Source organism: Vipera berus (genome assembly GCF_964194415.1).
Source record: "Vipera berus genome assembly, chromosome: 3".
Classification (NCBI taxonomy): Eukaryota; Metazoa; Chordata; class Lepidosauria; order Squamata; family Viperidae; genus Vipera; species Vipera berus.
In genome coordinates this window covers 154,372,879-154,385,514 of record NC_138204.1, presented here as the reverse complement: position 1 = coordinate 154,385,514, position 12,636 = coordinate 154,372,879, and the positions used below count along the sequence as shown (strand labels likewise).

General features: G+C 36.9%; 1 protein-coding gene across 2 annotated transcripts in view; it reads left to right on the top strand.

The window, feature by feature from the left end:
- The window catches only part of ATP9B (ATPase phospholipid transporting 9B (putative)), a 162,260-nt gene extending 149,624 nt beyond the window's left edge, over positions 1-12,636 (top strand). Inside the window, exons 24-30 of one of the 2 annotated variants that reach the window (XM_081324421.1) lie at positions 2,896-3,051; positions 3,181-3,245; positions 3,357-3,465; positions 4,752-4,809; positions 6,177-6,380; positions 8,291-8,346; positions 12,076-12,636. In XM_081324421.1, the coding sequence (XP_081180547.1) occupies positions 2,896-3,051; positions 3,181-3,245; positions 3,357-3,465; positions 4,752-4,809; positions 6,177-6,380; positions 8,291-8,346; positions 12,076-12,159 (732 nt within the window). In that variant the 3' untranslated portion in view covers positions 12,160-12,636. Of the gene's footprint in view, positions 1-2,895; positions 3,052-3,180; positions 3,246-3,356; positions 3,466-4,751; positions 4,810-6,176; positions 6,381-8,290; positions 9,673-12,075 lie in introns of those variants that run through there. The other variant, XM_081324422.1, reaches the window with a different exon arrangement.

The window sequence follows — 12,636 nt, the reverse complement described above, 5'->3', positions numbered from 1 at the left end:
GGTCTCTAAAGTAAGCCATATGGTTTTTATAGATGTGCATAAAGTTATAAAACTTGAATTTCTTTCTTCAGACCTCACTACTTTATTATCACTATATACTGGTATGATTGCTGCCCCTCCCTGAATTCCTGTTTCTGACCATACAAAACTCCAGAATTCTCAGACTACTTTCTAAATAATTTTATTTAATTTGCTTAATGTGACTGACCTTTTTCTCACAGTTATTTTATATTTTTGTTTTATTCTTCTCTGGCTTTATTCTTCATGTTTACAAATGTCTTGTGAAGCCTTTTGCCAAACCAACCATATGGCCTCAGGCTACACTTCGAAAATGTCACTTATATAGTAAGGATTCCCTGTGTCTACTTTGTTTAGGTGAGCAGCCCATAATTGATTTGTACGTTCAGTAGACAGATCAGATACAGCAGCTCCTCAAGATTTCAACCCTCTCTCTGGAAAAAAGATTTTATACACCTAGCATGCCCCTGGAAGATTGCAAGGGGTGAGACATAAGTTGACATGTGTTGAATCCTTAAATCCTTCTGTTAAATAGTGCCCAGGAGTTTGCCCTTAAATTTGTTTGGCCCGGATCCTACTGGCTTTTCAAAAGTCCTTAATTTTCATGACGTACAGGCTGAAACTCTTCCCAGATTACGGAACAGGATCCTGATGATGATGATGTTATCCATTCAATGGAGTCTGACTCCTGACAATTCTGTGGGCCAAGTCTCTTCAGATCTTGCACTAATTTGAGTTCCTCTGTGTTCTTGCTGGTGTCAGCTTTGATGGTGAACAGGATCCTACCTCAGCCAATTCAGATGACCCTGTCTAGCCAGAGTCCAATTCAAGAAGGACCCAAGTGATTTTATCCATCCTTAGAATAATATTTTGTGAAGGAATTCCAACTAGCCTTAGGGATAGGGAAGGAATGACTGGACCTTTTGGGACACACTTTCACCCTAGGATGAAGATGACTCTTTGCTTCATACTGTGATGGACCCTCTCGTGGTGGTTGCTGTGCAAGAGGAGGGGAGGGCAGTTTCCAGCTCCATCTAGTTCTGCTTTGCCATATCTGCCCATTGACCCTGTCAAGTGGTTATGTCCAGGGGAGGGCCTGTGTGGAGGGTAGCAAAGGAGTGATTCCTTCTTTGTTGCTCTTGAATTGCCTGAACTGTCTTTCACAGAGAAGGGGGAAGTGATTTTGACAGGGGAGGTGGTGTAAAGGAATATAAATTTGGCCTTGAAAATGGGGGGAAGACTGAGCAATAATTATGGGGGATTTTCAGAAAAGATGACTCATTCCTGAGAAAGAGGAAAGCATAAAAATAACTCAAAATAACTCTGTAATAATGTGTTTGGTATAATACGGGTCATGGACAAACTCTTGACAGGCTTTCAAGATTCTGTTATTCTACTTTGCAACAATGAAGAGCATTTCTAGAATTCCTGTCATGTCTGTTTCTTGACACTGCCTATCTCAGAGGACTGACATATTCAGAACAGCCCTTCAGACATTCCTCTGGTTGGGACTCAGTCACTCTAAATAGGATTTCTGAATAGCATTCTGCAAACAGGATAAAAACAGAAACTAGTTGCATTTTGTTGCCTTCTCGTCATAGTGTAGTCCTGATCATATATCAGTTAAAGTGGACAGATTCCTTATTTTTCTCAAACCATGACCTCTTTTGGAGGAGTATCCTTTGTCATTTCATCTGCGAGAGTTCTGCTTTCTGACTGGGCAAGACAAAAACTGACATGCATGTTTTACTGTTTGTTGTAGACCTAAAAGACATGGGCTAAGTTTGTTGGGTCTAATCCAGGGGGCCTAGAAGATCAGCCTTTAATAGTGAGAATTGTTCAGCCCCCAAAGAGATGATACCCTCTAATGACAAAAGCTGATTACTATGGCTAGGAGATTGTGACTCAGATCATCTGCTATCCAGGCTACTAGGTATCTTCCTCAGTTCAATTTCTGCCTGTACCCAGCACCCAAAATACAGCAACCCCCAGGTCTAAATAGATGCTACATCGTTTGGTGAAATGTTAAGCCAATCCTGCAGAATATAAACAAGTGGAGCTTTTGATTTTATCAACTTGAGAATGTACTTTGGGAAACATTTGACCCATTTCATCAAGAAACAACTTAACAACAACAACAACGATGCTTATAAATCAGTGAGGATGAAAATTTCAGCTTCTATACTTGGTGCTACTATAACACTTTTCAACAGATGCAGGATGCAGTACATGGTCATTGTCTATTCCTTTTAGTATGCATTTTTAGGGAAAGCGGCACTGTCCAAATACATGATCTACAGAGAGAAAAATGTTATTCTTTCTAACTGAGCTTCTTCAAGTGATCTATAAATTCAAGTAACTTGTTCTTCTCTTCCTCAAAAGTAATATTTGGGTTTGGATTTTCATTTTGGCAAAAGCTGATGGAGATACAGAATTCATACCAGTATATAGGGCAATTCTGAAAATGCCCAATTTCTGCCAAAAAAAAAATCTTAGTTCTAGAACATGGGCGTCCAACCTTTTGATTTGCCTGGGCTGCCTTGAGTGAAGAGGAAGTGTCTGGGCCATATATAAAATATATAATACAGTTTTATAATATAAAATCACATAATAATGTGCAGTTTACAACCTTGTGAGCTGAATTACTAGCTCTCCAAAGCCACATGTGGACCCTGGGCTGCAGGTTGGACATACCAGTTGTAGAACATTTTGAAAGTTGTCCTCCAAGTTAATCTAAGCATTTTGAGAATATCAAGCTTAGTAAATTACCAATTCTTCCACTGTTGCTCAAATTTCTCTTTGTTTACATGTTTATACATATCCAAAGTGCTACACTATATTTACATTGATCATTTTATCATTTTACTTTTTATTTAGGAAGGGAAACAAGCTTCCTTGGCTGCTGATTTTTCTATAACACAATTTAAACACATTGGTAGACTGCTGATGGTGCATGGTCGAAACAGTTACAAAAGATCAGCAGCTCTAGGTCAATTTGTCATGCACAGAGGCCTTATTATTTCAACTATGCAGGTACCTATTTTTTTATTGTTGTTTATGTGGAAAACAATTTATAGAACCTTTTTTTCTAACTTTGATAACGGCTTCCACAATATTATATGATGTATAATAATCTCCGTGTAACTGCTTATATTTTTCTAGGCTGTGTTTTCATCTGTCTTCTATTTTGCATCTGTTCCCCTATATCAGGGTTTCCTAATGGTGGGGTAAGTAGCAATCACAATGCTTCAAACACTATTTCACAGAGAAGCAGTTTATCTAAAGACTCTGGCTTTAAACAATATTCAACTAGTTTAACATTGTTTTTCCTCTATAAGGTATGCAACCATATACACTATGTTTCCAGTCTTCTCTTTAGTGTTGGATCAAGATGTAAAACCAGAAATGGCACTATTGTATCCTGAGCTTTACAAAGATCTTACCAAGGTGAGAGCATTGCAATCATGCATGTAGCCAGCATTTTTTGAAGTACAAAACTGGAGACAGGACACAAGGCAAAAAAGAACAACTCCTTATTCCTGATGAAAAGTCTGCAAAGATTGGGTGGTTTAATGTGTGGCTTGTGCAGATTTAATAAATAACCTATGTGACTGATAAAAATTGCTTTTATCTTTTGTATATTTCCCCCCAAAAAAGTTCATTTTTAATTTCATGTTCCACAAATATGATTCTTTTAGTGCCTAAAATAAAATGTACTCAATCCGCTTAATCATAATAGTAAAGTTGGAAGGGACCTTGGAGGTCATCCAGTCCAACCCCCTGCTCAGGCAGGAAACCCTACATCATTTCGGACAAATGGCTGTCCAGTCTCTTCTTAAAAACTTCCAGTGTTGGAGCATCCACAGCTTCTGGAGGCAGGTTGTTCCACTGGTTAATTGTTCTGTCAGGAAGTTTCTCCTTAGTTCTAGGTTGCTTCTCTCCTTGATTAGTTTCCATCCATTGCTTCTTGTACTGCCTTCGGGTGCTTTGGAGAATAGCTTGACTCCCTCTTCTTTGTGACAACCCCTGAGATATTGGAACACTGCTATCATGTCACCCCTAGTCCTTCTCTTCATTAAACTAGACATACCCAATTCCAGCAGCTGTTCCTTATATGTTTTAGCTTCCAGACCTCTAATCATCTTTGTTGCTCTTCTCTGTACTCTTTCCAGAGTCTCAACATCTTTTTTACATCGTCTTTTTGGTTTTTTACTTCTTTACTTAGTCTTTTTGGTTATTGTTATTTTGTTAAATCACTAAAATAATGCTGCAGTGTAGTGTAAATGACTTACCCAGTATATTATAAAGCCAGATCCCATGTGAGTTTATCTCAGCCATTCTTTTAAATATGCATGGGCATTCATACATCATGAGGTAATACTGTCTCAAAGGTTTGCTGAACTCTGGACTAATACACTTAATCTAGAATTATCTTAAGATTAGCTTTCAACAACAAATATCTTGATTTTGGACTATATCTACAAAACTGAGAACATTAGTTGTCATGTCCCTGGCAATGACGAGCTTGATAAATAATTCTAAAGAAGTCAAATGTTTGCAACTCCTTTGTATTATTTTGGGTTTCTTGTATTATTGTATTATAGTTGTTGAGTTCTTAACAACTGGGAAGATTCTTAACGGGCCAACATGAAGATTGTTTCTCCTTTTATTTAACATGTCAGATGCCTTTTTCTGCAGTTGTAAAGTAACCTAGTCTTTGTCTTTTATTCTAGGGACGATCCTTATCATTTAAGACCTTCCTCATCTGGGTTTTAATCAGTATTTATCAAGGTGAGTTGTGCTTCGTATTTTCTGAACTAACAAACAGTATTATTTGAGTTTCACAATTACATTTTTTCATTTACATTTTTATTTTAACATTTCATTCACATTATTTTCAATGGCTGTTTAAAATCTGATACTGAAATAACATAAAACCTCTTCTTAATACCATATAGGTCAGACATGTCAAACACAAGGCCCGGGGGCCGGATCCGGCCCGTGAAATGGTTTCATGCGGCCCGCAAAGCCATCCTGGAAACAGTGAGGGAACGGCCCCCACTGCCTTGGCCCTGGCCCTGGCCCAGAGACCCTCCTCCTGCCAGAGACCCTCAGATCTGTCCCACTCCTGCCCAGGCCCCCATAGGCACCCTTGATGTGAACGATGTAGTGCTGGCCATGCCCACCCAGTAGGCCATACACACTCTAGCCACGCCCACCCAGCAGGCCACCCCTACCCAGGCCACACCCACCCGGCCCCTTGAGGGCAACCGCATTGCTGATGCGGCCCTCAATGAAATTGAGTTTGACACCCCTGATATAGGTCATTTGTATGTTTTTTGTTTGATGCAGGCCACTTTTTTAAAAAAAATTCCATTTATATCCCGCCCTTCTCCGAAGACTCAGGGCGGCTTACAAGCTTAGCAGTAGCCTTCATTCTATGTATATGCCTGCTTATAGTTTAAAATGAAGGAGTTTTTTTTTAATAAATTCCTTTCATGCATTCCCATCACTGCATGAAAAACTGAGTGTAGACATGCTTGGGCATTAGATCATGTCCCCTGAGTCCACATGGATAGTTGAATATCATAAAGGTGTTTTATGTGGTTTCTGCATTGTGTTCATATGTATAAATCTCCTTTTGAATGTATGAATGTCAGGGATATACTCAGCATCATAATGTGAGATCATGGGGGTTGGAAATATTTGAATGGATTTAATCAAATTCTAACTAACACAACCAGAAAAAATAGACACTTGAATTTCATATACTGCACAATAGTTTTGCACTCTAGAAATTATTTCAGGAAGTTTACATTGTAGTATTAGTTAAGAATATACTTTCTTTTTTTAACATATTTATTTTCATTTATCAACAAGAATAAAATGCAAAACAGAAAAACAAACATCCAATACTAACAATGAAAAAAAATCTTTCTTTTTAAGTTCACAAATAAATGAAAGCATGTTGTACCCCTAAAGTAACTTATTTCTATGATAGATGCTGGGAATGCATCTAGGTCTTAACATTTACAACACTGTTCTCAAAATGATTGCAAATCGCTTTTTACAGTGAAATAATGCAAAGTTGCAGTTGTAGGGCACATGCATGTGTACAGTGAGTTGGTAATAAAAATGCGTATGTCCATGTTTTTTAGGTGGCATTTTGATGTATGGAGCCCTTCTGCTTTTTGAATCTGAATTTGTCCATGTTGTTGCCATTTCCTTCACGGCATTGATCCTGACTGAACTCTTGATGGTTGCTTTCACTATACGCACCTGGCATTGGTTAATGATCGTGGCTGAAATCTTCAGTCTTTGCTGCTATGTAGCTTCTCTTGCATTCCTTAATGAATATTTTGGTGAGTAGCTCCCACATGTATAATATTTTTTAAAAAAATATGCATGTTGGAAAGCCTAATAAGTGCATCTAAAACATAAAGAGTAATTTGACACAGGTCTTTTAGGAAATTCTTTTCAATAGTACTGAATTTTATCAGCTATAGTGCTGAATTGCTATAGCTGTACAAAATTTATTAAAATAAATTTATTTAATAAAGATCTTAAATGTTATTTCAGAGGCTTACATACATACTAGGATCCTATCCCTTCAAGAGGTGAATTCAGACTTCTGCTGGGCTAACACATTTTCTAACACAATATAGATTTTAAAAATAATGTTCATTTATGCCGTATTTTTACTAAACATACATCTATCAATCTTTGGATGCTACTAATCTCTTTCTATCTTTAAGATCTTTCTAATAATTCCTTTATGATTTTATTTTCTCTTACTTTCCTGCCCTTCTATGAATCTGTCCTTTTGTTCTTCTGCCTGATTGGAGCAGGTATAGGCAGAGTGTCTTTTGGAGCTTTCTTAGGTAGGTATCATTGCTATTTCCTTAATGATAAGATGCCACTTAGGAAATCTTACCCAAAAGAAAAGGCAGCTTGAAGACGTTTGAGTTTGTGTGTATATATGATTTTTTTTTCTCTTGGTCTCTATACATACACATGTACACAAAGCTGAAGTACAGTATTGGGCCTGTCAAAAAGCCAAGAAAAAATGACTCAGTTTGAATCAATTTTCAATCTGTAATTAAAATTTTGATGGATCATCCATACTACTAGTAGTCCTTGACTAAGAGCCACAAATGAGCCCAAAATTTCCATTGCTACGCAGAACGTTTCTTAAGTGAGTTTTGCCCTATTTAAAACCTTTCTTGCCACAGTTGTTAAGTGAATCATTGCAGTTATTAAATTAGCAACGTGGTAGTTAAGTGAATCTGGCTTCTTCTTTAACTTTGCTTGTCAGAAGGTAGCAAAAGGTGATCATATGACCCTGGGACACTGCAACCGTCATAAATACATGCCAGTTTCCAAGCATCTGAATTTTGATCATATGACCATGGGGGAATGCTGCAACAGTTAGAACTAGGAAAAAATGGTCGTAAGCCATTTTTTTCAGTGCTGCTGTAACATTGAATGGTCACTAAATGAATGATTACCTGTACTTGATTTGATAAAATTATAGCCTTAAGAAATATATTCTGTGCCTCTGTGATGGTTATTGTATAACAAAAATGTTTTCTCTATTACTTTTAAAATAAAAATAAATATGAGGTAATCGTATTCAGTCTCTGAGCTACCAAACTGAACAAAAACAAAGATGCATTTATGTGTTATTTCTTATAAGTATATTGAATACATTTCTATTGTAATATACAAGAATAACATTTAGTGAAAAAGGACGCATGAAGAGATGTACATAATTAAAACATTATTAATTCAAAATTAATTTTTATTTAGCTAATAAATAAAATCAAAGCCACCTTTGATTTTGAAGAGCTGCCTCTGTTCTTTAGTGTATTTGCCTTTGAACAATGATAGAGTTATGTTTTCAGATTTGTCTTGATGGTTGTGTCATTCGGACTGCGGTGAAAACGAATGATGAAAAACATGTTTAGAAAAGTCACGTAACAACATACTTTGTTGTAAAATTAATCATGTCCTGGCATATATTTCATAATAAATGGTTTTGTGTTGAATCAAATGTCTCTCCTGCATATCCATGTACATTTCTTGGCAACACTGTCCTCTTTCTCTTTCTCTTTCTCTTCTCCTGATTTTGATCTATTGTAAGATTCTCTGCTAGTCTGCCATCCAAGCACAGTATCTAACCCTGAAGTCCTTCCTAAAACATGTCACAATGCGTCAGTGTCACTTGCCCTTTTTCCCCTGTATAACTGATGTCCTTTTTTTATTCCCATAGATGTTGCCTTTATCACAACAGTGACCTTCCTATGGAAAGTGTCAGCCATCACCGTAGTAAGCTGTCTTCCACTTTATATTCTGAAGTATTTAAAACGTAAATTTTCTCCTCCAAATTATTCCAAACTTACCTCGTAAATGTGACTGAACACCTGTGTTTTCCATCAGTACGACTTTAGCTAGAGATTGCTTCAAGCGTACTCATTCTACTTAAGTCTGTGATAGATTAAACAAACGAGGGAAATGATCACAAGAAATATGGAGCAAAACAGCACAAAGAAGATGAATACTTCTGTTAAGTATTACAGCAAACTTGATTGACATAACTATTGAGTACAAAAACTTCCATTTTGTATGTGGCTTTTTAACAGTTTGAGTTAACAGTGCTTCTGAATTATATAATTGCTACTATAAAGGGTTTATTCCTACTGCACTATTTTTCTGATCATGAATAGAAGATGTTGTTTCCTATAAATCTAGGCCTTCCTAATTTCTTTTGTAGAAATATTCACTCCCGTGTAAAGTATATCATGCCTAGAAACTGTAAAGCTCATTGTCTATACTTGCTGCTATATGTAACTCTGATATATGCACTGTATGAATTATGTACAGCTGTCTGTGTAGCACAGTATTTGTTTGGGATCAGTGGTCCTCTTTTTTATATATTCTCCGTTACTAGCTGCATTAAGGAATCTGAATGGCTGAGAAATCGACAGCAGCCTTTTAACTGCAAATGGAGACCGGGTTGCACAAAATACTATGAAAATAAACTTCTGTACATAATTACATTACATCTACCGTTCTGTACAGACCACTGTAAAATTAATGCTCAGCAAATGTTTTACAGGCTCCCTATCTGCTTCATAATTGTAAAACTGCACTCTAGAAGTGTCAGCACATTACTAGACTTTTCCCGTATAGAGGTTAATTTTGTATGAAAAGTTCAGCAACAGTGCGTCTGCAGCCTTCATTTATTTTACTGGCAGGATATACTAAAGCCATTTTGAATGATTGAAGGTTATTGCAGTGGCCATGCCTTAGAGATCAAGTCCAAACAATGAAATAGTGAGCAACTATGAATACAGAAATTTCCTCCCTCCCGATACCAAAAGAGAGCTGATTCATGTCTGTTCCTCCCAGGGGTACAAGCTGATTATTTTGGTTTATATGAATGAGGGCCCCCACACTCCATGTGAGTATAGGCTGCATCTAGAGCTTTGAACCAGACTAGTAAATGCACATTGTAATCTGTTTACGTAAGGTAACTCAGGTAAAAAAAGAATGACATGGGCCTAATAGTGGTAGAAAATCTTATCATCTTCCAGAATATGATTTGTGTACTTTTGAGTTTCTACAAAACAAGAATAAAGTAAAATGACTCTCCTTAGTCTAATGTAATCTTAATAGTTGTCTAATCATACGTACTGTATTGTTATCTAGAACACCTTCCTTTCATGATATTATTTTCTTTTTTCAAAAGCTACATGTACATAGCGATTCCATATAACCTGATACTTCTGAAATAAAGATATAAATTAGTTATTATATCATTTTTGTTAGCCCGATTCACAACAAAATTCACTGTATTTTCATCTTGTACAACCATAATCTTATGCCACAGTTAATTTAAAAGGATGTTGAACTGAAACACTCCCAGAAGAAGACTGTTGTTGAACTACTTGAGTTCTGATCTCCTTTGTTTTGAAGATATTTAATAGTTAATCTTGCTTTTAAAATGTTTCGAGCCATTCTTCATTATAAAAGCAATAAAAATTTCCTTTCTACCAAATATTTTTGGAAGTTTGTCAAATAAAATACGTTGGATAGCATTTATTTTATACCCTTTAATAGCCCTTTAATGGGTTAGAGAACAATCATTTAATTGCAACGCCCACTAGATGTCACTGGGAATTTGGGTGGGGTGGGGTGTTTGCTGGCACACTGCTTTTTACCCTGTGCTTTAACTATTACTGAAAAATGGAAACTGAAACACCCCTTGCTGTTTTAAAACCCTGATAAATAATTAGATACAAATCATTAGCCCTCAACGAACAAAATATTTTTAGCAATGCTATATGCAGTCTCAATATTATCTGAATGTTTCAATAACAGTAAATTCCCATGATGATGATGCTATCCATTCAGTTGTGTCTTATTCTCAGTGATTCTGTGGACCAGCTCTCTCTGCGCATTATCCACTCTTGTATAGCTTCTTTATGTTATGCTCTGGTTGGTATTGGCTTTGAAAGTTCCTTCTTCCAAACTTTACTCCGTTTTTTAAAAAATTCTCCCAAGTTCCAGCTTCCTCTGTTCACTTCAGGACACAGTTTGAACAAGAAAGATGCCACATTTCTTTCTCTGTCTTGAATCAATCAGTATTATCCTACGGGGTTTACACAGTGGCTTCCTGATTTGTGTACAGCAACTGTGCCAGCTTGACCAGATGTGTTGGCAATCCCAGAACATTTAGGGTTCTCCACAGCTTATCATGATAAGATTCAATGGAAGGCTTTCTTGTAGTCAATAAAGCAGATGTACATATTCTTTTGATGTTCTTGAAATATTTCCATGATCTATTGTAGATTTGCAGTACATAGACAGTGCCATGACCCTTTCTGATGCCAGCTTGAACATCTGGTAATGCCCTTTCAGTGGTCGGTGCCAAATGTTGTATGATCTTACGGAGAATCTTGCTAGCGTGAGGGATGAGGGTAATTATGTGGTAATTGGAGCAATGTTGGAATCGTCCTTTTTTGGCAATGGAATGAACACTGTTTCCAATCCTGTGGCCATGTGTTCATTTCCCACATTTTCTGGCACAAGGATGTGATGGTTGTGGGTGGTACAGGCCTTAACAATTCTGTGGGGATGGTATCGACACCTGGGGTCTTGTTGTTTGGCAATTGGCTCATTACCCAATTCCCATACTAATATACACAGTTCAACATTGGCAAAATAGTTGTTACCCAGAAAAATAAAATACATTTTTGGTGGAGTAAAATCCATGAAATCAGTCCCAATTGGATGGATGTAAAAGTTTTATTCAAGTATTAAGTAGTTTTACTCAAGTACACAAATATTCAAAAATATTTATGTATATTTATATAAATGGGTGGGTGGGTGTAAGACACCTATCACAAAACTTTTCTTCTCCAGTTCTTACCTTTCACAAAAGATAAAATCCAATTCTACAGAATAATTGTAAATGAAATCATATTTAAGCTGTACTTTCCAAAAAGCTAACGAACAAACAACTATATCTCATGAAATAAAATTGGAAAAAGGCGGAACCTTTTCTACAGCTCTTGTACTTAAGGTTACCTAGCTGCCAACAACCTAACCTAGGTGCTTATCATGTAATTTTCCAAGCATATTATAAAAGACTGGTGGAAGCTGCAGGATTACAGTGGCCAATTTATGCCATGATTTCACTATATCTAAGAGTGTAAACCATGGATAAATGTCAACAACCTCAAGATTTCAGTTTTAACAGCTATGATGATTATGCTATTTTTGTGTGAATAAAATCAGACTGTGCAGGACGTAATTTAACATTCTGTGTTCACCATAATTTCTTCCTTCTACCTGCAATGCCATTTTTGCTTTTCTCAAACGCCTGTTCTCTATGCAGATGCCGGTGTAAGAAAAGCTGAAGAATCAGACCCTGCTACCTGCAATGAGCTTTGTTTTAACAGCATTCTAGGCTGATATTACTATTATTATTATAACTCAGTTGAAAAGAAAATAATAATAAAAAAACCCTTCAATGTGCTTTCCCCCCTGCAGGGAAGAAAATCAGCAGCGGGGAATCTGAGAGGAAACAGTCCCAGCATTATATGTAAACAAACAGGAGGGTACAATATCTTTTAAGGCTATTGAAGATGCCTAAGAATTTCTCTGATAAACAAAACAGCCAGAGCTACATGATTCCCAACCAGTATTAACAACCTAACAGATGCCCTCAGCAGGGTTCACAGCTGTTAACTGTGCGAGTAGGATTTTGCTCAGCCAATTGTGGGTGAAAAGCTTCTCCTTCAGATGCAGAGCTACAGTCAAAGGCCTATTTGCCACTCCATCAGCTGAAAGCCATAGATTTGATGAGTGCCTTCCACAGCAGAGTCAGCACAGTCAGATGCCGGGCTCAGAAAACATTCATGAACTGTTCTACAGTCACATGTCTTTCCCTTCTGCTGTTACTTCTCTTCCAATGTAGGGTATTCAGCTATCTTCACTTTGTCTGTCTGTCTGTCTGTCTGTCTCTATCCATCTATCTAAAATTTATAAAGCTTCCCATCTTACTGTGTAGCTCTGGGCGAATAAAACTCTAGAATAAAACAAGCAATTAAA